General features: G+C 45.2%; 1 protein-coding gene across 2 annotated transcripts in view; it reads left to right on the forward strand.

The window, feature by feature from the left end:
* Positions 1–26256, forward strand: part of LOC137347234 (arf-GAP with SH3 domain, ANK repeat and PH domain-containing protein 2-like) — an 82002-nt gene that overhangs the window by 45599 nt on the left and 10147 nt on the right. For both annotated transcript variants that reach the window (XM_068011495.1, XM_068011496.1), the window contains exons 10-22: positions 1640–1743; positions 3099–3168; positions 4133–4220; positions 4645–4693; positions 7220–7386; positions 11897–12030; positions 14104–14198; positions 18231–18411; positions 19351–19436; positions 20549–20664; positions 22340–22407; positions 22515–22622; positions 25522–25771. In XM_068011495.1, coding sequence (XP_067867596.1) covers positions 1640–1743; positions 3099–3168; positions 4133–4220; positions 4645–4693; positions 7220–7386; positions 11897–12030; positions 14104–14198; positions 18231–18411; positions 19351–19436; positions 20549–20664; positions 22340–22407; positions 22515–22622; positions 25522–25771 — 1516 coding nt within the window. The remainder of the gene's footprint in view (positions 1–1639; positions 1744–3098; positions 3169–4132; positions 4221–4644; positions 4694–7219; positions 7387–11896; positions 12031–14103; positions 14199–18230; positions 18412–19350; positions 19437–20548; positions 20665–22339; positions 22408–22514; positions 22623–25521; positions 25772–26256) is intronic.

A 26256-nucleotide genomic window follows, 5' to 3' on the forward strand; every position in this document is an offset into this window, starting at 1 on the left:
GGGCACACTCCCCCTACAGGCTGAGTCCTGATCTTGTGATCAACTTGAATTGACATAGAACTTTCAACGCTTTCTTCCTCCCAGAGCCCAGGGACGCCAAAGCCTAGGAATGAATCTGGGACTTTCCTGGCTTGTTTGGCTTCGGCTGCCAGCTCTGGTTGTATGTATTCCTGGAGGTCTCATCACACAACCTCTCATCTCAAACCCCACCTCCGTGGTCCTGCCTTGGTGCTGAGCTAGAGGTGATATCGGGGACCAAAAGCTTGGTCAAAAAGATGATTTTTAAGAAGAGTCTTCAAGGAGGTGGAGAGGTTTAGGGAAGGGATTCCAGAGTGTTGGGCTTTGGCAGTTGAAGGCATACCTGCCATTGGTGTTCTAGAATCCAGAGTAGAGAGAGTGCAATATTTGTAGAGCTGAGGGAGGTTGCATAGATAGGGAGGGTGAGGCCATCAAGGAATTTATACACGAGCGTAAAGTTTTGGGGTGTTGAAATACTGGTAGCCTATATATGCCAGTGAGCATGGGTGGGGTGCGCAAGGAGGGGGCGGTCATGGGCAGCAGTCTTTTCAATGTGTTAGCGTTTACATTGTATGGAGGATGGGAGGCCAGACCAAGAAAGCATTGAAGATGACCACAGCATAGATGAGTTTTTGAGTGACAGATGAACTGAGGTAGGGGTGGAGGCGAGTCATACAGCCTTTGTAATGGAAAGCAGAGTAGGACACTAAGGTTGCAAATTTTGGTGATGCTGTTGAAGGAGCCTTGGTGAGTTGCAGCAGTGCATCCTGTAGATGGTACACACTGCAGCCACGGTGCACCAGTGTTGGAGGGAGTGAATGGCACCCCATCCACCATCTTAAGTAATCAAGAGGGCTGCTTTATCCTGTATGGTGTTGAGCTTCTTGGGTTCAGCCCAACATGGTAGTGGGAAGGGGGTTGAAGTCCGTGGTGAGGGTTTGGAATTTGTGGGGTGGGATGGTGGGGGGGCGGGGGGTGGTGGGTGTGGGCGATGGGCCGAAGGTAATGGATTTGATCTTGCCAGTGTTTAGCTGGAAGACATTGTGGCTCATCCAAGACTTGGACGTTGGACAAAGAGTCTGACATCACCAAGGCAGTGGAAGGGTTGAGAGAGGTAGAGCTGGATGTTGTCTCTGTACATGTGGAAGCTAAACCCATGTCTGCAGATGATGCTGTTGAAAGGCAATATGTAGATGAGGGGGAGGAAGCCAAGAAACACTGGAATCATTAATGGTTGGATGCAGGTGCAGGGGGGACTGTAATTTGTTCTGGTAGAAGGGGAAGGATGGGCTGAATGGCCTGTGCCATTTATCTTTTGATTAAACACACAAGGAATTGAAGGCACATTGAGAGCTCTCTGTCCATGCAGCTCATCCATATGTCCGCTCCCATGTTATTACAATCACTTAAAGTTAGAGATCTTTTTGTTCATGAATATGTTTGATATTTATGTGCGTCCCATTTCATACTCATTCATTCTGAATACTACGTGAGTTGTATTTAATAGTATGCTCCCTCGATGATTCTGTTGGGCCGGCAATGTCACTTCAGTTGAGGCGGGGTTGCTGCTCACTTCTGTTTCCCATGTTCGATTTCAAACGCTTGTTTTTGCGTTCTTTAGGACTGTTTGAACCGGAAAAATTCCGGCTACAGCATACACCCGCTCCCAGGAAACCGTCTGTATGGCACAGAAAAATCTGGCTTTCTAAACAAAAAGAGTGATGGGTAAGAAATGGGAAGAGTCTTGGAGATCCCAATGTGGGGGAGGGAGCGGCGGGTGATGCGTCTGTGTGGTCAGGCAGGATACAGGCAGCCCTGTTTACTCTCCATGAAGCTTTTTAAAGAACGTCACCAGATGTTCAGCTCTTTTTCATCATAATCTACCCGTGAAGCTGCTCTTTGGAGTAGAAAAGCTTGAGGGGAGATTTGATTGATGTGTTCAACATCATATGACGGATTTTGATAGAGTAAATAAGGAGAAACTATTTCCACTGGCAGTAACCAGAGGATATAGATTTAAGATAATTTGACAAGAGAACCAGGGGTTCTTTTTTTTTTACACAGCAAGTTATTTTTTTTTTTTTAGTTTTTAGAGATACAGCACTGAAACAGGCCCTTCGGCCCACAGAGTCTGTGCCGACCATCAACCACCCATTTATACTAATCCTACACTAATTCCATATTCCTACCACACCCCCACCTGTCCCTACCACCTGCCTATACTAGGGGCAATTGCTAATGGCCAATTTACCTATCAACCTGCAAGTCTTTGGCATGTGGGAGGAAACCGGAGCACCCGAAGGAAACCCACGCAGACACAGGGAGAACTTGCAAACTCCACACAGGCAGTACCCGGAATCGAACCCGGGTCGCTGGAGCTGTGAGGCTGCGGTGCTAACCACTGCGCCACTGTGCCGCCCTTATGATCTGGAATGTACTGCCTGAAAGGGGGGGGGTGGAAGCAGATGCAATAGTAACTTTCAAAGAGGAGTTGGATATATTCTTGAAAAGGGAAATTTTGCTGAGTTTTGGGGAAGAACCAGGGGAATGGGACTAATCTTAAAGAGCTGGCACAGGCACGATGAGCTGAATGGCCTACTTCTGTATAATTGTATGATCTTTGCAGCACACCCTGAAACCCTTCTCCAGAAAAATACCTAGTTGTCTCTTGAATCCACTTGTATTGTTCCATTCAATGACCATTCCTGACTGTATTTCACAATCCTTCTCATCCCTTTGAAAGGAAAAAAAAAAGGTCCATCTGGTTTTCCTCCTTATTTCACATTCCCTAATTTCTAAAATCTGTCCTTTGGGATAGAAAATCCTTCAACATAGTAAACAGTATTCCTGTATGAATCTTGTCAATTGCATTCATAACCGGGTTGCTTCTCCAGTATCCTGAAAACTGTCCTGTAATAGAAATTATTTCTGGACCTGACTTGGTAAAATGAAAGCTCTGTGGAAATGCAAGTCCATGATGCCTGTTCCATTCCCCATGATACCTGCAGTACATGCCATCAGATGAGCTCAATTTTAAATCTGTTTCTGGTGAAAATTCTGCTCTCTTTCTCACCTGTCAGCATCCGGAGAGTGTGGCAGAAGAGAAAATGTGGAGTTAAATACGGCTACCTTACGATATCGCACAGTACTGTAAGTAAACCTTATGATATTGGACAGTGCAGTAACTAAAGCACTTGCTTCCTATGTGTTTCTTTCACATTTTGTTATTGACACAAGTATTGAATATATAATGAAAATCTTGCCTCAGAACCTGACACTAAGTGGTTCCTATATAAATTAATAATGGTATTTCAAGCTGGGCTGTTTTTGTGGCTGGATAAATTTTAGTATCAATGAATTGTGCTTCTCTCCCTTGATTGCAAGGCATTTTTCCAGTGTGTAGCTGAGCCACACAGATCGGGAATGCCCCAGGTTTGATCCTAGTCTAATTGATCTGAGTGGGAGTGTTGGGGTTGCTACATGCTTCCGGAGAACCCCTGCATTAGAGAGAGGGGGAAATAAGTTAGTCTGGATCCCTGCGTCTTATAGATATTGAGCAACTCACATTGGATGTATAAGTGTGTGTGTGTTGAATGGAAACAGGGTAGGACCTGGCCGTGATGCACTTGATGGTTGAATAGCATGTTCATTGTCCAATCTCAGGCCACTTAGATAAGGTACAGAAGAGTACCTGATGCATGTAGCAGGCTATGCTGCATTTGAGATATAATCTGCAGAAATAAATACTTTGCATTTCTGTAGCACCTTTAATAACCTCAGGCGTGTTTCACACCAAGGAAGAGCTGTTGAATGTTGTAATGACAGAAACATGGCTGACAATTTGTACTCAGCAAGTTCCCATGAAACAGTAAAGCAATACTAACCAGATAATCTATTTTTAGTGATGTTGGTTGAACTAAATTGTTCTGCACCCTAAAGGCATTAGGAATGAAATAGTTAAGTTTTTATTTTTGAAAATGAACAAGCCTGGGCCAAAATGCTGACTTCTTCGGCTGCAGTAGAAGTTTTAAAGGAGCATTTCCTTATTGGCTTTGAATTATTGCTGTTTGTTGCTGTTCTCTGTTTCTCATTTTCTTCTGCAAATCCCTCACAGATCAACAGGCCTCCAGCCAAACTCAATCTGTTGACCTGCCAGGTGAAGCCAAACCTTGAAGAAAGAAAATGCTTTGATCTTATAACGTGTAAGTGTGATTACTGTACGACATGTAAGAAAGAGAGTGCTTGCGTTTATATAGCGCCTTTCATGACCTTGGGATATCCCGAAGCTTTTTACAATCAATGAAGTACTTTTGAAGTGTATTCACTGTTGTCATATGGAGAAATGTGGCAGCCGGTTAGAGCATAGCAAGCTCCCAGAAACAGCAAGGAGATAAGTCACTTATTAGTTGGTTGGGGGATAAGTACTACTCCTGTTCAAATCGTGTGATAGAATCTTTTCCATCCAACTGAGAAGGTAGATGGGGCCTCAGTTGAACAGCACCTCTGACAGTGTAGCGCTCCCTCGGTATGGCGCTGCATGTTGACATGATGCTTAGGTTTGTAGACTATGAGCGGAAGCTGTGCCACTGTCCTGTAAACCTTGGCATCTCATTTGTTTTTGTGCAGATAATCGAACGTACCACTTCCAGGCTGAGGACGAGCAAGAATGCCAAGTGTGAGTAAAAGGGTGGCTTTAGTATGACATTTGACAGTGGAACCCCTATTGTTTGGTAGATTACCAATTTCTGCTGTAGTTCCTGAGCAGACTAGGCACAACTCCAACACCGAGCGAGGCTTGTATTTGAATTGAGCAGATATGTTGTCTGCATTCTAGGGTTTTATGCATTGACAAGCTGGCACATTTTCTGTGATTGAGGCTGCAAAGCATTTACAGCACAGAAATGGACCATTCAGCCCATCAACTCCATGCTGGTGTTAATGCTGCACATGAATCTCTTCCTAGATTACTCAATTTAACCTCATCCAGGACAAAGTAACCCGCTTGATCAGCACCCCATCCACCACCTTAAACATTCACTCCCTCCAAATGCACTGCAGCAACTTGCCAAGGCTCTTTTGACAACACCTTCCAAACCCATGACCTCTACCGCCTAGAAGGCCAAGGGCAGCAGATGCATGGTAACACCACCACCTGCAAGTTCCCCTCCAAATCACACACCAACCTGACTATGTATTGTTCTTATAAAAGCAAAATACTGCAGATGCTGGAAATCTGAAATAAAAACAGAAAGTGCTGGAAATACTCTGCATAGATGGAGAGAGAAGCAGAGTTAATATTTCAGGCTTGTATCTGTTCTGATGAAAGATCACAGACCTGAAGCATTGACTCTTCTCTCTTCACCAATGCTGCCAGACCAGCTGAGTATTTCCAACACTTTGTTATTTTATTATTTATTGTTGTTCCTTCATTGTCACTGGTTCAAAATCCTGGAACTTCCTCCCTAATTTATTTATTGATACAGCACTGAAACAGGCCTTTCAGCCCACTGAGTCTGTGCCAACCAACGACCACCCTTTTATACTAATCCTACATTAACACCATATTCTCTACCACATCCCCACCATTCTCCTACCACCTACCTACACTAGGGGCAATTTACAATGGCCAATTTACCTATCAACCTGCAAGTCTTTGGCTGTGGGTGGAAACCCACACAGGGAGAACTTGCAAACTCCGCACAGGCAGTACCCAGAACTGAACCTGGGTCGCTGGAGCTGTGAGGCTGCAGTGCTAACCACTGCGCCACTGTGCCTCCCTAACCTACACCACATGGACTGCAGCTGTTCAACAAGGTGGTTCACCACCACTTTTTCAAGGGCAATTGGGGATGGGCAGTAAATTCTGGCCTTGTCAGTGAGGCTCGCATCCCATGAATAAATAAAGAATCACATCTTTTGATTCCTTTCTCCCTCATGTGCTTATCTAGCTTTCCCTTGAATGCATCTATGCCAGTCCCCTCAATCTCTGTGGTAGCGAGTTCTACATTCTCACCACTCTCTGGGTAAAACAGTTTCTTCTGAATTCCCTATTGGATTTATTCGTTACTATCTTTATATTCAAGGCCCCATAGTTTTGGACTCTCCCCACAAGTGGAAACATTTTGTCCATGTCTACCCTATCAAACCCTTTTATTATTTTAAATACATTACCTCTAATAGGTCACCTCTCAGTCTTCTGTTTTCTAGAGAATAGAATCCCAGCCTGTTCAATCTTTCCTGATATGCCAGGTACAACCTCTCAGTTCTCATTCTAATAAATCTCTTTTCTACCTTCTCCATCGTCTCTGTCTTTTCAGAAATATACATATACAGAAACAAGAACCATTCTCAGTCGTTTTTTGAACTCTGTGCACATCTTGCTGGAAAGAAAAACCAATAAAGAAAAGGGCATGCATTTATATAGCACTTTTCACAACCATGGGATGTCCCAAAACACTTTACAGCCAATTAAAAACTTGTAATGTTGGCAATTTAGAGTCATAGACTTATACAGCACAGAAACAGGCTCTTCGGCCCATCGTGTTTGTGCCGGCCATCAAGTACCTAACTATTCTAATCCTGTTTTCCAGCACTTGGCCCGTAGCCTTGTATGCTATGGCATCAAGTGTTCGTCTAAATAATTCTTAAATATTATGAAGGTTCCTGCCTGTACCACCTCTTCAGGCAATGCGTTCCAGATTCCAACCAATTTGGACAGAGCAAGCTCCCACAAACAGTAAAGCAATAAATTAGCAGATCATCTGTTCTGGTGAGATTTAGTCGAGGGATAAATATTGGCCAGATCTCCCTTGCTGCTCTTCTAATAGTGCCATGGGATCTTTAACACCCACTTGAGATGGAAGATGGAGCCTTGGTTTAAGCACCTCATCTGAAAGATGGCACCTCTGATAGTGCAGCATTCCTTTCGTACTCCTCTAGGTTTTATGTCCAAATTTCTGACTTGGGCAAGAGTGCTATCCACTGAACCATGGTTGACACCAATAGCATATACCTTGATTAAGGGAAAATTCCTATTTGGCTATTCAGACCTATTTAATATCTCGCTTGCACTTGGTCTAGACTGGCATTGAACAATAGCCAATAAAACTGTGGGCCCACAAGAGTGGCTAGTTGTGGTATTGATGGAGTCTAAGCCAGTCCCAAGTATTCATGGCTGGTGCATGTGTCCTTTTGCTTTCAGATGGGTCTCTGTGTTACAGAACAGCAAAGAGGAGGCACTCAACAATGCCTTTAAAGGAGACGTTAGCAATGGCAGCAATGACACGGTGCAGGAACTGACCAAATCGATCATTGCTGAGGTCAAAGGGATGCCAGGAAATGAGGTGTGCTGTGACTGTGGAGCAACACGTAAGTGTCTCCTATCAGGAGCCTATTTGTTTCTTGATCTGCCCCATTTTGGCATGAGGGGTTGGGGTGAGTCACCTGCATTCATACGAGTTGACACCACCCCCAATGTATGCTCTTGCTTTTTGGATGTTTTTGTTGGTGATTGTGGGAACTTGAGGGGATTATTTTGGCCAAAGTGTGAAAACAGGCACCAAGTGAATGCAGTGTTAATAAGACTAGGCTGTGTTTGAAAGTCTGAATTTAGTGCACAATTTTGGTCCTAATTGCTGGTTACCATCATTTGAACTTGCCTGAGGTATTTAAACGCAAAACCTGCAGGCTTAGCAATCAATTCCCTGATGGGGGTTGGCGTACTATAGGAATTACGCTCTAGAGTCTCTGAATGTTGCATTTTTGACAATGTTCCTGAGTCTGAAATAAATAAACATGGCAGTCAGCTCGAGCATTTACTCAGACGTAACAGGTAGAGCTTTGGAGCTCATCAGTAGGAAGAGTAAAGGGACTTTGCCCCTCCCCCACACCAATTGGTTAGATGTATTTGGGTTTTTAATAAAGGAGAAAAGCTTGTGTCCATATGGTGCTTTATTATATTTTGAGTGCTTCAATACAACACTTCCTGACTACCATTTTCCCACAGCAAGATACCACAAATGACCAGTAAATCTATTTTTGTGATGTTAGTTGAGGGATATACGCAAAGGGAAAGCAGCTTCCACCTTTGGATGACTTGTGAAATGCTCATAGGATAACATCAAGACATCAGTGACTAGTGGGGTACTGCAGAGATCGGTGCTAGGACCCCAGCTATTCACAATATACATTTAATGATTTAGATGAGGGAACGAAATGTAATATTTCCAAATTTACAAATGACACTAAACTGGGTGGGAGGGTGAGTTGTGAGGAGGATGCAAAGAGGCTTCAGGGTGATTTGGACAAGTTGAGTGGGCAAATGCATGGCAGATGCAGTATAATGTGGATAAATGTGAGGTTATCCATTTTGGTATCCGAATGGCTATAAACAGAGAGGGGAATATGCAACGAGACCTGGGTGTTCTCGTACACCGGTCGCTGAAGGTAAGCATGCAGGTGCAACAGGCGGTAAAAAAGGCAAATGGTATGTTGGCCTTCATAGTGAGAGGATTTGAGTACAGGAACAGGAATGTCTTGCTGCAATTATACAGGGCCTTGGTGGGGCCACACCTGGAGTATTGTGTGCAGTTTTGGTCTCCTTATCTGAGGAAGGATGTTCCTGCTATAGAGGGAGTGCAGCGAAGGTTTACCAGACTGATTCCTGGGATAGCGGGACTGACGTATGAGGAGAGATTGAGTCGGTTAGGATTATATTCGCTGGAGTTCAGAAGAGTGAGGGGGGATCTCATAGAAACCTATAAAATTCTAACAGGACTTGACAGGGTAGATGCAAGAAGGATGTTCCCGATGGTGGGGGAGTCCAGAATCAGAGGTCAAAGTCTAAGGATACGGGGTAAACCATTCAGGACTGAGATGAGGAGAAATCTCTTCACCCAGAGAGTGGTGAACCTGTGGAATTCGCTACCACGGAAGGCAGTTGAGACCAAAACATTGTATATTTTCAAGAAGGAGTTAGATATAACTCTTGGGTCTAAAGGGATCAAAGGGTATGGGGGGAAAGTGGGAACAGGCTACTGAGTTGGATGATCAGCCATGATCATAATGAATGGCGGAGCAGGCTCAAAGGGCCAAATGGCCTACTCCTGCTCCTATTTTCTATGTTTCTATCAAACTGACCCTTAGGACCAAGCTGATGGTTTATAAGGCCTGTGTTCTCAGCACCTTGCTGTATGGCTGTAAAACATGGGCGACTTAAAGCTACCAGGAAAAGAAGCTCAATAATTTCTGGCTTTGCTGTCTGTGGCATGTTATGGGTATATCCTGGCAGGACAAAATCACAAATGCAGCAGTCCTCTCAAAGGCAGAGCTCCCAAGTGTGTTGGCACTAACTAAACAGAGGCAGCTTCGGTGGATCGGACACCTCCGCAGGATAGAAGATGGTAGCATACCCAAGATCCTTCTGTATGGTGAGGTAGCCGGGGCCAGACGACCAGTGGGGCGCCCAAAGCTCCGCTTCAAGGATGCTTGCTTACGTGACATGAAGGACCTAAATGCTGACTATTGCACTTGGGAGTGACAAGTTGACGAAAGAGGGAAATGACGACACATTCTGTGGACTGATGTGCACTACCATGATGACCAGTTGCTACAGCATCTTGGCAACAGGTGCCAACACCAAAAAGAACAACTCGCAGCGTCACTTGGCAGCTTCACGTGCAACCCAAGTGGCAGAACCTGCCTTCACAGCCATCAGCAAAGGTGCACCAAGAGAAGACACCCCACCGAAATGGATTGTTTGCTGCATGCCTGTCGTCTTTCGTAGATGGAAGGATGCCAATCAACCAAACAGTTTGGGATGAAGTTGTCCATAGCACTGGGAGAATTTCCTGTTCTTTGAATAGCTGTGTGGGATCTTTTAATGTGTGCTTGAACCTGGGTTCTCTGTAGTGCCATACCTCTGATGTCGCAGCACGCTGTCGGTGCTGTTGTAGAATGCCAGTTTAGATTGTGAGCTCAAAAGTCCTGGTGGAGGGCTTGACTGTTGAGTCCTTGAGGCAAGAGTGCTACTAACTGAGCCAAATTGACAGAAATGCACATGCTCACGCACACCTGAATGTATTCAGACCAAGGGTTGGAAACATTAGCCCCTTCCCTGCACCCTAAGCTGATAAGGCCATCGTGGAAAGCTGAGTAAATTTGCAACGTGTGCTGGTGGGAGTATGTGAGGATGTAGAGTTGTGGAAAACGTTGACCACATCCTTTATAAATAAAAAATGCATATACCTGGCTTGAGCTCATCCGAAACTCTGCTGCCCATATCTGCCGAGCATCAAGCCCTATTTACCCATCATCCTCTGTGCTTGCTGACCTACATTGGCTCCCAGTCCGGCAGTGCCTCAATTTTAAAATTCTGATCCTTGTTTGCAAATCCTTCATGGCCTCACCCCTCCCTATCTCTGCGATCTCAACACTCCTCCAATTCTGACCTCTTGCACATTCCTGATTTTAATCATTCCAAAACAGGCGGACATGCCTTCAACTAGGTCCCAAGTTCTCAAATTCCCTCTCTACTTCGTACTCCATTTAAGGTGATCCTTAAAACCTACCTCTTTTGGTCACCTGCCGTATATCTCCATACATGGCTCAGTGGCAAACTTTGGTAATGCTCCTATGAAGCACCTTGGGACATTTTATTATGTTAAAAGGTGCTACATAAATGCAAGTTGTTGTTGACTGTCGTCCAGTGCTAGCTCCTTAGTGAGAGCTGGCAATGTGCAGAAGAATGCCTGTCACTTTAGTTGGCATTGCCTCCAGCTGATTCCAGGGGTTTGCTAGTTTAGTAGGTGCTGTCTCCGCCAGGTAGGTGAGATCATTTTTCTTTTGATATGTTGGTAATGCTGCCAATGAACCATCAGAAACTCATCTAGATTTAAGTTCTTGTCCTGATGGCCAGGATAGTGGTAGATACAGCAAAGGCTTTAACCAGTGGTGTACCTTTTTAGAGACCAAAACACAGCTGAGTCCCATGTTTGGAAGATGTCTATCAGGTCGAGCAATTCTGGAAACTTCCTGCACCATGGGTCAAGCAATTGTTTCTTGTCGTCTAGAGCAAGGATATCCCCGCAGGAGGGCTCTGATCACAGACCCCATAACATTCTCCTATTTAAGGATATTGCATTAGATTCAGGTGTTGCAATGCACTGGAACATGGATAACTCGTACCATGTTACTGATTTCAGCAATTTTGGTTGAGGGGAAAGATAGATATCTGATAAGAGTTGGTGCTTTATGAAATGACTCTTGCTGTTGGTAAATGATAACATGCATTTATATAGCGCCTTTAGCATATCAAAATATTCCAAGGCCCTTCACAGGATCGTAATCGGATAGAAGTTGACACCCCGAGTCACAAAAGAAATATTGGGAAAGGTGACCAAAAGATTGGTCAAAGCAGTAGGTTTTAAGGAGTGTCTTAAAGGGGGAGGGAGCGGCTTAGGAAGGCAACACCAGAACTTGGGGCCAAGGCAGCTGAAGGCATGGCTGCCAATGGTGGAGTGATGAAAATCAGGGATGCATAAGAGGCCAGAGTTGGAGGGATAAAGAGATCTCGGAGCGTTGGAGGAGGTTGCAGAGATGGGGAAAGACGAGCCCATGGGGGGGGGGGGGGGGATTTGAGCATTGAAAAGCAGGTAAACTCAATGGCTGTTGTTGAATTGGTCCAAGTGTCACCGAGATATCTGCTCCAGCATCTGTGGTGGGGTACATTGGAAAACAGAATGGGGGAGATGAGTGGAGCAGGGGTGGTGGCATGTTAGATTCAGCTGGCCCTTTTTTAAAGCTGTTGATGTATTGGCTGATTTGGTACTGTGTTCTGAGTTGCAACTAAATGTAAATAATCCCATTACTTTTGTTCTAGATCCTACTTGGCTCTCCACCAATCTGGGCATTGTCATCTGCATTGAATGTTCTGGAATTCATCGCGAGTTGGGTGTACACTATTCCAGGATACAGTCCCTTACGTTGGATGTACTGAGCACATCTGAACTCTTGGTATGTTAGATATTCTTTCATTCACCCCCCCCCCTGCCCCCAACCCCCTCCCCCACCCTGGCCACATTTTCTTTCCTCTTTCTCCTTTATGTACCCAAAGTGTCAAAGTGAAAGAACTTGCATTCCTATTCCACATGTCACAATATCAAGACATCCCAAAGAACTTTACACTTCAAAAGTACTTCATTGACTGTAGTCACCATTATAATGTAGGAGATGTGGCAGCCAAGTTGTGCACAGAAAGATCCCACAGACAGCAGTTTGATGACTCAATCATTTGATTTTAGCGATGCCGGTTAAGGGATGAATATGACCAGGACACCAGGGAGAAGCCCCCTGCCCTTCTTTGAAATAATGCCACGGTATCTGTTCTGCCCAACTGGGAGGGATGTTGGGGCCTCTTATCCGAACGTCTTATCCGAAAGATGGCATGTCTGATAGTGCAGTGCTCCCTCTATACATCAGTGGGAGTGTTTGCCTAGATTTTGTGCGCAAGTCTCAAGTGGGATTTGGATCTACAACCTTCTGACTCAGAAGGAAGCGTGCTACCAACTGAGCCACAGCTGATCCCTGGAATCAGCAGATTATTTGACTATTGTGGCATCACAGTCAAGCTTGACCTGCATTATCTGGTGGTACTTTTGATTTTAGACGAAGGATCCATTTTTTTTGCTCTCCCTCCCCATCTCACCCAGCCTGGATGCTCTGGGGCCAGATATACCGCCCTAACTTGACATTAAGTAACCCAACACTGGCTAAGGTTCAAACCCGGTAGACTCCTTTTCTATCTGGCTCAGCACTTTGTCAAGCTGTTTACTAATGCTGTGAATCATTGGGGAACATTCCTTCTGCACATTGATGCTTTTGTACCTCCCTATTACTCTGCTCCTGTCTGAGATCGGGTCAAGATATGAGCGCATTCTCATGCCAAGGATTAATAAGCCAATCTGGTTGCTGGGCACAATCCTCTGCCAAGAGTCTGTCTCTCTGAGTTAAAGCCCCAAGTGCCATTGGGGCTCTAAATAACTGCAGGTTAATGAGATTATTTGCCTTGTGCTTCTCAGAATCTGAACTTTTTGCTTTCGCTCCTGGCCTCCTCACTGAGGTAAGGTTCTGCATGTACCAGTCATGTACACAAACTCCAGAGGTTAGGATAAATGTGTTCACTCCATTCAAACTTATTGCTGCGGATAATGTCCAACTCTTTAAGTCACCTCATCCATCTGCCATTAATCACATGTTACTCAACAGTGAGTATCGGTGACTATTCAGCTCAACAGAGCATCGAATGCAAGTCCAACATACACATACTTCCTTCTCTCTCTCTGTCTCTGGCACTCTGTCTCTGGCGCTCTGTCGCTCTCGCTCTCGGTCTCTCTGTCTCCTACTGTACTTGTTAGCAGCTCACTCAGCACAGACCAGAGACTGAATCTGGGATCTTGCTAATCTGTTTCAAACAATGTGTCTTAACATGGATCCTGTCAGAGGAGCTCCCAACAGACTGAACTTCCTTTTATATTTAAATATCAGTTGTCTTGTGATTTTTGCTCATCAACGCAAGTTAATTTTTAAAGGAGCTTTTCACCACAAAGTTGTCCAAAAACCTAATTCCCCGAGTACTGAAAAAATGTAGCTCTCCTGAAGCTGAAGAGACAAAGAATGCTTATTCCTCTTATCATGTGAGGTCTCTCCTGGAAAGGCTATTTGTGCTGTGTTTTGAAAACTAAATGCTTCCAAGGTGACATTTTGCCACTGACTGTTGGCTCTGTACCCAATCTACTGATTCACTGAAATCCTGAGCAGCAATGAGCCCTGGTGGTGTTGGCATAAAGTGAGGGTGGCTATGTGTGTATGGTCTGGGTATGAGTGGGTACCAGGGGCCTGTGGTTTTGTGTGTCAGGTGGCACAATATAGGAGGAAATGGCATGGCATTGGGGGGTGTGGGCATGATGTGTATGGAGGTTTGGGGTGGTGCTGCACCTGGGTAACAATGAAGATACTAATCTATTTAACTGCTAACTTGCTGTGCATTCCACATGTGTCATTAACCAAGTACCATCTTGCTTCATGCAGCTTGCTGATAATATTGGAAACACGAGATTGAATGAGATTTTCGAGGCAAGCTTGCCATCTCAGTGTGGTCTTAAACCCAGTCCAACCAGTGACATGTAAGTACCACACTTGGGCCAGTATTGTGAAATGTGAGTCGGCGTTTGTAAATAATATCACAGTCGGCAAATACTATAAGCGCAAAGACCGAGGAATGGAAGCCGAAAGACTCTACACCAGTCCTGCATGTTGTTCAGTGTGCATTCGCCAAGGGTTAGGCATTTGACGAGCAGCCAAAACCACATTTACAGTTTTTCTGCATCATCATTAATGTCATGTTAAGCACATCCTTTCTCTCTTTGGAGCCCAACCTGTACTGTAAAGTGCCTTTGGGTGTTTTTGCTGTGTAAATGTCATAAATTTGATTTAATTAAATTAGGTGGAAAAATATAGAATCTGAATTGTGTCACGGAGGCTCCTCTAGGATCATGGGGATTGCCATAGGCCATTCAGCCCCTCATTCAGTTCCGCCATTCAGTTAAATCTTGGTTGATCTGCACCTCAACCCTATTTATCCAACTTCGCTCCATACCCCTTGATACCCTTACTCAACAAATATCTATTGATCTCAAAAGCTCCAATTGACCCCTCAGCATTCACAGACCTTTTGAGGGGAGGAGTTCCAGATTTCCATTACCCTTTGTGTCACTTGATTTCACTCCTGAATGGCTCTCGTTTTACGATTATGCTCAAAGTTCGTGATTCCGTCCCACTCCTGCTATCAAATCTTTTAACGTTCCAAATTCTAAGCACTCGATATGTAAAAGAAAAAAAATTATCCTCATGTCACCTCTGGTTCTTTTGCCAATCATCTTAAATCTATGTCCTCTGGTTACCGTCCCTTCAGCCATTGGAAAGGTACTCTTTATTTACTCTACCGAAACTCTTCATAGTTTTGGACACCTCTATCAAGTGAGCAAGTGAAAGGGGGGGGAAGGTGAAGAAGAACAAGGGGGAATGTCTGTGATAGGACAGAGGGGGGAGAGATTAAATGACAGATGTCATGGAACAGAATGCAAATGGAGTGCTAAATAGTTATAGTGAAAGACAGCATGATTCTAGAGAGAGTGTTAATGGCAGAATAACAAACAGTTCTGTATGAAAGCAAAAACATGAAAAGCAAGTTTAAGACTAGAACATGGTTAAAAAGTAAAGAATAAAAAATAATGGGGCTCATGGTCTGAAATTGTTGAACTCAATATTGAGTCTGGAAGGCTGTAGAGTGCCTAATTGGAAGATGAGGTGCTGTTCCTTGAGCTTGCGTTGATGTTCACTGGAACACTGCAGCAGGCTGAGGACAGAAATGTGGGCGTGAGAACAAGGTGGTGAATTAAAATGGCAAGTAACCAGAAGCTTGGAATCATGCTTGCGGACCAAGTGGAGGTATTCTGCAAAGCGGTCACCCAATCTGCATTTGGTCTCCCCAGTGTAGAGGAGACCACATTGTGAGCAGCCAATACAGTATAGTAAATTGAAAGAAGTACAAGTAAATTGCTGCTTCACCTGGAAGGAGTCTTTGGGGCCTTGGATAGTGAGGGGAGAGGAGGTAAAAGGGCAGGTGTTACAGCTCCTGTGATTGCATGGGAAGGGGACGAGGTGTCAGGGGTGATTGAGGAGTAGGCCAGGGTGTCAGAGGGAACGACACCTTTGGAATGTTGATGGGAGGGGATGGAAGATATGTTTGGTGGTGGCATCACGCGGAAGGTGGCGGAAGATGATCCTTTGGATGTGGAGACTGGTGGGGTGGAAAGTGAGGACAAGGGGAACCCTGTCACATTTCTGGGAAGGAGGGGAAAGGGTCGGACACGGTCAAGGGCTCTGTCAGCGACAGTGCGGGGGAATCCTTGGTTGAGGAAAAAGAAGACATATCAGAGGGGCTGTTGTGGAAGGTTGCATCATCAGAACAGAGGCATCAGAGACGGAGAAACTGGGAGAATGGAATGGAATCCATAGAGGAGGCAGGGTGTGAGGAAAACCCCAGGTTCGATGAGGGTTCGATTCCCTTGGGCAGTGGGGGGGACGGGAAATCAGTCTAGTAAATCTTTTCTGTACCTTCTCCAAAACCTTCAACGTCCCTCCTAAAGCGAGGTGCTCAGAAATTGGATACAATACTCCAGCTGAGACCAAACTAGTGTTTTAACATAACTTCCTGGATTTTGTACTTTCTGCCATATTGATAAAGCCCAGGATCCCATATGCTTTATTAAGTGCTTTGTTAACCTGTCCTGCCACCTTCAAAGACTTGTGCACAACACGCACACCCCCCATGTTTGCCTGTTCTTGCATCCCCTTTTTACTATTGTATCATTTAGCTTGCCATGCAGTAACTACTCCCACCACTGGATAGTGCTATACAATAAATAGTGACCATTATTGTCCATTTCTCTTCTGAAGTCATGGAAGCACTCTGATACCTGAGACAAGCAGCTGTTCATATCTACTAACTTTAGACAATGAGTGGCAGTGGGCTGTTTGACAATAGGATGCATCATCACCAAGCCCAATCCTGTCCCCTCCTCTTGTCAACACGTGGAGTTTTCCAGTGGAAACTGCAAAGTGTGTTTAGAAACACTTTCCAAAGCCCTTTTCTGATGACCATGCGCAGTAAAGTCATGCACATTTCAAATCTCCCTGGAGTATGTGTTTTTTTTCTCTTTCACAGGCTTTTATTTGTTTTTAGTGTCTGGGAGTGTGGAGATGTTTCCGCCAGCCAGTGTGTGAGCCTTTTGTGTAAACGCTATGGCACTTGACTGGAGAAAATAACCTTTGGAATTTTAAGAAAGTGTTTAGTTGAATTCCTGAGAGTTCTTGGTGTAACAGGAGATTAAGCGATTTCTGTGCACTGATGATTTGTGTAAAGGCTGGATTTAATGTACTGTTCTCCTGAGAAGGATAATTTGTGTTGCTGGTGCAGTGGGTGGAATAATTTCATGGACATCAGCTGCCCCTACCCTGGTACCTTGCCCAAATGGGCACTTTTCATGCTATGATCGTTGGAAGGCCATTCAACTGTGGGTGCATCACAACTCTACCTGATCCTCACATTTTCCAGTAAGATTGTTGTCTGGGGTGGGGGCCTGTTGCTGGCTTAATTCCCCATCCCCCCCCCCCCCCCCCCCCCACCCCACCAATGTCCACTGGCCAAGGGACTGGGGAGAATTGAACCTGGGATTTTCCAGGTCTGTATGACCCAGTAATGCCGCCCCTCAGCCCCACAACACACACTTAACCATTCACCTGCTGGTGGAATTGGAAGCTCTATCTACCCTCTTCCCTCCTGATTATTGTGACTCGAGATCCATTCTGGAATGTTCCCTGGCTTCAGAAACTTTGGGCATTACCCCAGTAATCAGTTGTAGGGCAAGGGAGGATTTAAAGAAAAATCCTCTTTCTCCCTCGATCCTCTCTCTGATTTTGAAAGACAAACTTTGCCCTCTTGACCTCTCTATGTGATTTTAAAAATAAACCTTGCCCCCTTCACCCTGTCTATGATGAGCTGTGAGATAAACCACTTGCTGCTTTGACCTTCTTCACGGGGTTTCCAAAAGTCCAGCTGACCACATTGAATCCCACTCTCTTCCATTAGTAATTCTATCCTTCCAGCTATGGGTTACAAAGTATTAACAGCACAGAAACAGGCCATTCGGCCCAACTGGTCCCTGCTGGTGTTTATGCTCCAAAGGGGCCTCCTCCCACCTCTACTTCATTGAACCCTGTCAGCATATCTGCCTATTCCTTTCTCCCTCATGCACTTACCTGACCTCCCCTTAAATGCACCTATGCTATTCACCTCAACTACTCCTTCTGGTAGCAGGTTGCACTCACTGGGTAAAGAAGTTTCTTTTCAATCCCCTATTGGATTTATTAGTGACTGTCTTCTATTTGTGGCCCCAAGGATTGTGTCTGGAATGTGTATGCTAAGCTGTAGCACGCTTTGTGAAGTGCTGGTGGACGCCAGTCTATGTCCGACGGTGAGCTGGTGTATTGAACTGGTTCAAGTCAATTTCCCCCATAGTGATCGGGACCACCAGGCTATGATCTCTAGGTAGCAGTGCTAAACTCTGCTTAAGGTTTACTTCTACGTCTGATAGGATCTCCCGAAAAGAATATATTACAGCAAAATACGTGGAGCATAAATATACAAAGAAAGGCATTTGTGAAGGTGGGTCGAAGCTGTTTGAGGCCATTCGGAACAAGGACCTCCTGGCTCTGCTGCAGATGTACACCGAGGGGGTGGATTTCACTGCACCGCTCACCCTGCCGGATGGACAGGTGACTCTTGCCGTGGCGTCTGTTGTTTTGCTGCCCTGCCTCCAGCTCCACTTTTTCTGGAGAATAGCGGAGGAATGGGATTTTCATCTGATGGACAATAGTTCTCAGCTCCATTCAAATATTTTTTTTAACTCCCTCTCTTTGTCTGGCTCTTGCATGCTCTCTGTCTCTGTCCGTGTCTCTTCAAATGTTCATTCAAAACTTATTTATCCCTTTTCCAATTGGAGCTGCTTGTTTAAGTCGTTCAGGAGTGTGGAGCTGCTGCTGACTTTCGACCTTCCCTTCCTCCCACAATGTACAGGCCGACAAATCCGATCTTGGAGCTCTTTGCCTGTTGCATGTTGACGTGCTCTCCTGCTGTTATTCAACACACTGGTGTCCTGTACTCTGGCTCCTGCCTGAGTTTCTCATTGTAAACGAGACAGACACGGGCGGCACAGTAGCGCAGTGGTTAGCACCGCAGCCTCACAGCTCCAGAGACCCGGGTTCAATTCTGGGTACTGTCATTGCGGAGTTTGCAAGTTCTCCCTGTGACTGCGTGGGTTTCCACCGGGTGCTCCGGTTTCCTCCCACAGCCAAAGACTTGCAGGTTGATAGGTAAATTGGCCAATGTAAATTGCCCCTAATGTAGGTAGGTGGTAGGAGAATGGTGATAATGTGGTAGAGAATATGGGGTTAATGTAGGATTAGTATAAGTGGGTGGTTGTTGGTCGGCACAGACTCGGTGGGCCGAAGGGCCTGCTTCAGTGCTGTATCTCTAAATAAATAAAATAAATATCTTTTTGAGACCCAGTGAATCTGCACTTAACCGCATTCTGTTTGTTGTGTGAAACTAGCATGTGCCCATGCTAGTTTCTGTGCTGCTGGAGTTATTACTTTTAGGATGAAAGTCCTTATGGAGTGTAAAGTAGTTTTCCTCATCTTTAAATTTTTTTTTAGGACCTTGGGGAAACGCCATTGCATCTTGCTGTGCGGTTGGCAGACAGGACATCTCTGGCTTTGGTTGACTTTCTGATCCAGAATGGGTGGGTACCATTTCTGATCCTGAATGGCTGGCTGCTGTTTCCCAGATGTTAATGTGGATTCCATGCCTGGCAAGGGCTTGCGTTTAGTTCTTATTTGCTGTTTTGAACTGAGCAGAAAGCATCAACTCTTGAGCTATTCTGCTGATGTTTGCCCGATTTGCCTGGGGACCTGGGGCTGAACCCTGGTGTTTGCACACATCATTGCTAAGGTTTCTGCAATGCCGGTGACCCCACATGGTCCCTGTGCCCTGTCCTCACCCTGCTCGATGTGCTCACTTTATCATGGAGTGGTAAATTCTACACTCACTCAAGTTGACTGGAGTGTTCCCACTGCTGCCTTAATTTGAAAGTAGCTAACTCTGTACAGACCAGATATTGATCTTGGAACATCGCTCATTGGATGGTGTGTGACTTGGTGGGGGGGGGGGGGGGGTGGAACTTGCAGGTGGTGGTGTTCTCATGCACCTGCTGCATTTGTCCTTCTAGATGGTGGAGGTCACAGGTTTGGCAGGTGCTGTTGAAGAAGGCTTGGTGTCGGGGGAAGGCTTTGTGGTCAGACAGAGTCTTATAGTGCAGGCTTCAAGTTGTCTGTTGCTTCAGAATTGTGGGATCCACCCCATACCACAAATTTCAAGCCTCCACAGACTTGCCAACCCTCCAAATTTGCCCTGGAGTCTTCAGGAATTGATGATTAATCTCCAGAACAACACTGAGTGACCCAGTGAGAAACATGATTGCGGTGTTTTTAAAAACAAACATTTAATTTGAATACTTTCGATTCAGTTATAAAAATATTGGAAATCAGGATAAAAGGCTGTTTGAGAGACAAAAATCATCCAATTAAGTAACCGAGCCTGTTCACCTTCCAATTAGTTGCCTTCCCATGGCCAATGATGAGAGTGTCAGTGGGGGAGGGGGGGGTCATGATGAGATGTCCAGGAGTACATCCCACTCGAGTTTGCAATCCGAAATACACCCCATAATGCAAGCGGGATAGCCTCCTGGCTGCATTACGTTCTACAATGTATTAATAGTAGCCTGGAGATCGATCGGCTGATTGTTTGCATGCCTCAGTCCTATATGTGTTGAGCTGGTTGGTCATGTTCCCGCAGGGGCAGCCTGGATGTGAAGACTGCGGAAGGTAACACGGCCCTTCATTACTGCAGCCTGTACAACAAAACGGAGAGCCTGAAACTGTTACTGAAGGGAAAAGCCAGCATGCAGATCGGTAAGAGAGGAACCCGGCACTGATAAGTGGCTGTTTTAACAGACATTCCTGTGACATGAGGCCTGACTTCAATCTTCACTGAGATTTCCCTCTTTCCCCTGCAAACCCCCTCCTCATCCTTTGAGAAGTGCCTTGGGATGTTTTACTACATTAAAGGGGCTATGAAATGCACATTGTTGTCTACCTCCCCTTCTCCTCCTCCTTCTGGAGCCTTGGCGTCAAGGGGTTAGACCCCTCCGCTCCATGATTCTAGGTTTCACAGCTCACTGTAAACCTCTGATCTATTGAGGCACAATCTCCGTGTGGTTCACACCTTGTATGAACTGAATTGGGGCAATGAGTTGCCTTAATGGTGCAGAGTGATTTTTGGGGTCCCCTGAACCCATTGGTTTAATAATACATGCATGTCCTGGGGGAAGAAAAGACCTGATGTTTTGTGTGTTGCAAGTATTCCATCCCATAACTGGACTGTTTATTCATTCTGTAATTGTTGAGTTACCAATTCATGGATAACGTAACAGATCTTTGCTCTCTCTTTTTCACCTACCCCATATACTTTCTCAGCATTCAATTAATCATGGCTGATCTTTATCTTAACTCCATTTATCTGCCTTTGTTTCATATCCCTTAATACTCTTGCCCAACAAAAATGTGTCCATCTCAGTTTTGAAATTTTGAATTGCATCCTCCACCAGCCTCCAAGTTTGAGATTTCTATTACCCTTTGTATGAAGAAGTGCTTTCTGGTGTCACCCCTGATGGTCCAGCTCTAATTTTAAGATTATATCCCCATGTTCTACTCCCTCACCAGAGAAAATAGAGTAGATAGAGAGAAACTATCAAATCCTTTAATCATCTTAACCACCTTAATTAGATCACCTTACAGGATACAAGCCTTGTCTGCAAAATCTGTGCTCCTAATATAAACCCTTTTAGCCCCAATATTGTTTTGGTGAATCTGTGCTGCACACCCAATAGCTCACCAGCATTTTAAGTTGTGCATGAAGCAGACAAAGCAAGTAAACGAGGAGATGACTTTATTGCTAAACAGGGTGGAGATTAAAGACTTAAACAGAAGGGAGCTTTTGCTTCCAGCTCAGTAGACTAAGGCAAAAGAGCCCTAGATGGGAATAGAGAAACAGGAGTAGGCCATTCAGCCCATTGAGCCTGTTCCACCATCTAATTAGTTTATGGTTGATCTGCCCCTCAACTCATCTTACCAACATTTGCCTTCTACATCTTGATGCCCTTAACAAAAATCTACCAATAGGTGATCGGTCTTGAAAATTTCAAATTACTCCCAGCATCCTCATGGGATAAATATTTTATAGGGAAGTAAGGTACAGGAAAGCGAGAAAGAGGGGGGAAAAGGGAAGAGAGATCATGGGGTAGTGGGATTCATTTTGGATGAACAACCCTTGCAAAGAGTCAATGCAATGGGACCTCTGGTGCTCCAAATTTCTCCTGTGGCTTGCTTGATTTCTCTGCTCCCAAGGGGAATTGCCTAGTGTCTATCCTCAGCAATGGGTGATATTCCGAGCTTGCCTTGTTGGGAATCGCGAGTGCAGATTGACATGCTGTGGGATGCCCCTTTTTCTGGTGGTGGCTCTGTCATAAGATCCTGGACTGGGATTGTGGTTCTTGATTAACACTGACACCCTCTTGTCCTGTTGCAGGCAATGCGGCTGGAGAAACCGCCTTGGACATTGCAAAGAAGTTCAACCACTCCTGCTGCGAGGAACTGGTACAGTGGGGGAAAAAAATTCCCTTTCTTTTCATCTTGAATAATTTTTTTTCAATTATTATGGATTTGAGGCAGAAGTTGAATGGTTACATAACTCTTAATTGCAGCTTGATCAAGCACTGGCAGGGAAGTTCCATCCTCCAGTTCATGTGGAGTACGAGTGGGCCGTGCAACAAGACTATGTTTACGACAGTGAGGAAGACTTGGAAGAAAAGGTAACGTAACCTGCTGCTGTGGTTCTTTTTTGTTTTGTTTTGCACTGTACTTTATGAAGGTTGTCAAGGCCTTGGAGAGGGTGCAGAGGAAATTTGCTGGAATGGTACCAGGCCAGTGATTTCAATTTTGTGGAGAGACTGGAGAAGCTGAGAATGTCTCATTAGAGCAGAGAAGGTTCAGAGGAGATTTGATGGTGGTGTTCAAAATCATGAACGAGTTTGATAGAGTAAAGAGGGGGAAATTGTTTTCCCTGCAGAAGGTTCAGAAACTAAAGGACACCAGATCTAAGGCAATTGGCAAAAGAACGAAGGCAACATGGGGGAAAAAAAGTTGCATAGTTGAGTTGTTACGATCATGCACTGCCTGAAAGGGTGGTGGAAGCAAATTCAGTAGTAACTTTCAAAAGTAAATTGGATAACTGCTTGGAGGGGAACAATTTGCAGGGCTGTAGGGAAGAGACTTAGTAGTTGGCAGGAAAAAAGACAGAGGCGCAAGGGGAGAGCCAACTGTGCAACAGCCCCAACAAACAAATTTCTCTGCAGCACCTGTGGAAGAGCCTGTCACTCCAGAATTGGCCTTTATAGCCACTCCAGGCGCTGCTTCACAAACCACTGACCACCTCCAGGCGCGTATCCATTGTCTCTCGAGATAAGGAGGCCCAAAAGAAAAAAGAAGGGAAAGAGCAGGGGAGCAGGACAAATTGGATAGCCTTACCAAAGAGCCAGCACAGGCTTGATGGGCTGAATGGTTTTTTTTTTCTACATCATATCATTCTGATACTCTGGCTGCAGATTTGGAGAAAGAAGGTTCCCCTTTGTGTCTTAGTTGGACAATGTACTGGGTGTATGGAGCAGAAAAGGAAGATCCCAGCTTTGCTTTCCCTTGTCCCGCATTCTCTGAGCTCGGGGCGCTACAATTGACGTGGGCGGAGAAATACAAAAGCAATTGGTGAATAAATCAGGGAGAATGTGACAATGTTGCTTTAAATTAATTTGTTCGAGTGAAGAGGTCCACTTTCTTTAATCTCCCCTCCTAACTAATGCCTCCACATAATGCCTCTACACCCTTTTAGTGAATGTTTTCTTTCTGCACCTGCTCCATGGACTTGGACGTCAGTCTTAAAGTGGGACACTCAAATTTAGACATGGTATTCTGAGAACAAAATCCAGGCTGACACTCCCAGTGCAGCATTGAGCACAGCACTGTCAGAGGTGCCGTCTTTCAGATAAGATGTTATATCAATGCCCCACCTGCCCTCTTGGGTGGACATAAAAGATCCCACAGCACTATTTTGAAGAGCCGGGGAGTTCTCCCCAGTGTCCTGACTGATATTTATCCCTTAACCAACATCACCTAAAGGCAGATTATTTATTTATTTTTATTTAGAGATACAGCACTGAAACAGGCCCTTCGGCCCACTGAGTCTGTGCCGACCATCAACCACCCATTTATACTAATCCTACATTAATCCCATTACCCTCGCACATCCCCACCTACCTTCAATTCCCCTCCCACCTACCTACACTAGGGGCAATTTATAATGGCCAATTTACCTAACAACCTGCAAGTCTTTGGCTGTGGGAGGAAACCGGAGCACCCGGCGGAAACCCACGCGGTCACAGGGAGAACTTGCAAACTCCGCACAGGCAGTACCCAGAATTGAACCTGGGTCGCTGGAACTGTGAGGCTGCGGTGTTGACCACTGCGTCACTGTGCCGCCCACACCTTTGTGGAAGCTTGCTGTGTGCAAATTGGTGCTGCATTTCCTACATTGCAGCAGTGACTATACTTCATTGGCTGTAAATTGTCTTGGGACATCCTGAAGTTGTGAAAGTCGCTATATAAATGGAAGTCTGTCTTTATTGCACAGTACTTGGACATAATGTGATCTTTCTCACCTCCTTTCGTGCAGCCTTTCCAGTAGAAGTTTTGGCATAGATGAGTAGGTGCTGCCCTCTTGTGGCAGGTTACTGTCACAATCCAATTACAAATGATCGGCTTGAGATATGGATGAAGGAATGATTTCAGACTGGGGTTTGTTTCTCCATTGCATTTCCCTTTTCTATTCCTTACTTTCCCCCTCCCCATTATTTGCACAGTACAATAACTTAATTTTCCAATTCTGTACAATACTTCTGAGAATGCCTCACCAAATTTTGAGAAGTCGTAGATGTGGTTGGGGAAAGTGATGGGGTGAGCAATTGTAGGAATTTCTGAATGACTTTAATGGGCTGATTGGCCACCTTCTCTTGTATCTTGAACGCTCTGCACAGACCAGAATTGAAACTGGTACCTTTCTTGTCTGTGTGAACCCCAGTGTCGTATTGAATCTAAGCTTGCTGAAACATTGGGAACTAATGGGGGTGGGAGAAAGGGAGAAAGAAAGTTGCCATTGAGATACATAATGTCAACCTGTCCCTGTGGTAGCTGTCTTAACTGAGTCAGAAGGTTGTGGATTCAAATCCCACTCCAGGAATGGAGCACATAACCCAGGCTGACAGCTCAATGTTGCACTGAGGGAGCACAGCACTGTCAGAAGTGCCATCTTCCAGATGTGGCTGTAAATCAAGGTGTTGACTACCTCATTCCATTTACAGTGGTTCAGGAGGACATTTAATGGTGCTGCTACACGTTTTGATGCCCTGGCCAACATTATCCCTCTCAACTGACAGCACAAACTGTTCATTCGTACCATTGCTGTTTGTGGGATCTTGCTGTAAATTGGCGGTCACTGCACTTCGAAGAGAAACGTGGTCATTACATGCAAAGCACTTTGAGATGTAATGCTGTGTAAATACAAGTCTGCCTATCTCTGTGCTCTTGGGCTAGGGCTGTTTGTCATTAACTACCATGATCACCTCAGTCACCACAGCTTATATATTTTTCCTTCACCTTCAGGTCAGTCCTTTACAAAGGTCATTCAAATCCACTGGCCTCGGTCAACTGTCTCCTTCAAGTGCTTCCTTCGCGTCTTCACCATTTGTGACCCACAGTCCCTCTGCTTCCAAGAAGGAAAGATGGAGCTTCATAGGTTCCAATATTGTAAACGAGACATACGGGGCAGTAGTCCTTCCCTCCAAGACACCTACTCAGTCTCCATCCAGCAGCTCCATGCCGCCACCACTGCCAGTCAAAACCTTCACCAGGGGTGAGTGTTCAACAGAAATGGCCAGGAATATTGGTTTAGGGGAAGGGGTCCTTTAGGAATATCTTCAAGGTGGGAATTGGATAGCATGCTGACTTTTCATCTTGGGTACCTGGGTTTGAATCCAGCTCCGGCTCTTCTGCCCCCTGGCTGTAAGGGACCCAATGTGAAATGAGTTCGGCAGGTCTCAGCCTAGTGGGTATTGCAAAATATTTACAGCACAGAAACAGGCCATTCAGCCCAACTGGGCCACGCCAGTGGTTATGCTCCACATGAGCCTCTTCCCATCCCTCTTCATCTAACCCCATTAACAGAACTCAAGAACACAAGAAATAGAAGCAGGACTAGGCCATTCAGCCTCTCGAGCCTGCTCCGCTATTTGATAAGATCATGGCTGATCTTCTACCTCAACTCCACTTTTCTACCTGATCCCCATATCCTTTAATTCCCTTAAGATCCAAAAGTCTATTGATCTCTGTCTTGGATAT

Source organism: Heterodontus francisci, chromosome 31, assembly GCF_036365525.1.
Source record: "Heterodontus francisci isolate sHetFra1 chromosome 31, sHetFra1.hap1, whole genome shotgun sequence".
Classification (NCBI taxonomy): Eukaryota; Metazoa; Chordata; class Chondrichthyes; order Heterodontiformes; family Heterodontidae; genus Heterodontus; species Heterodontus francisci.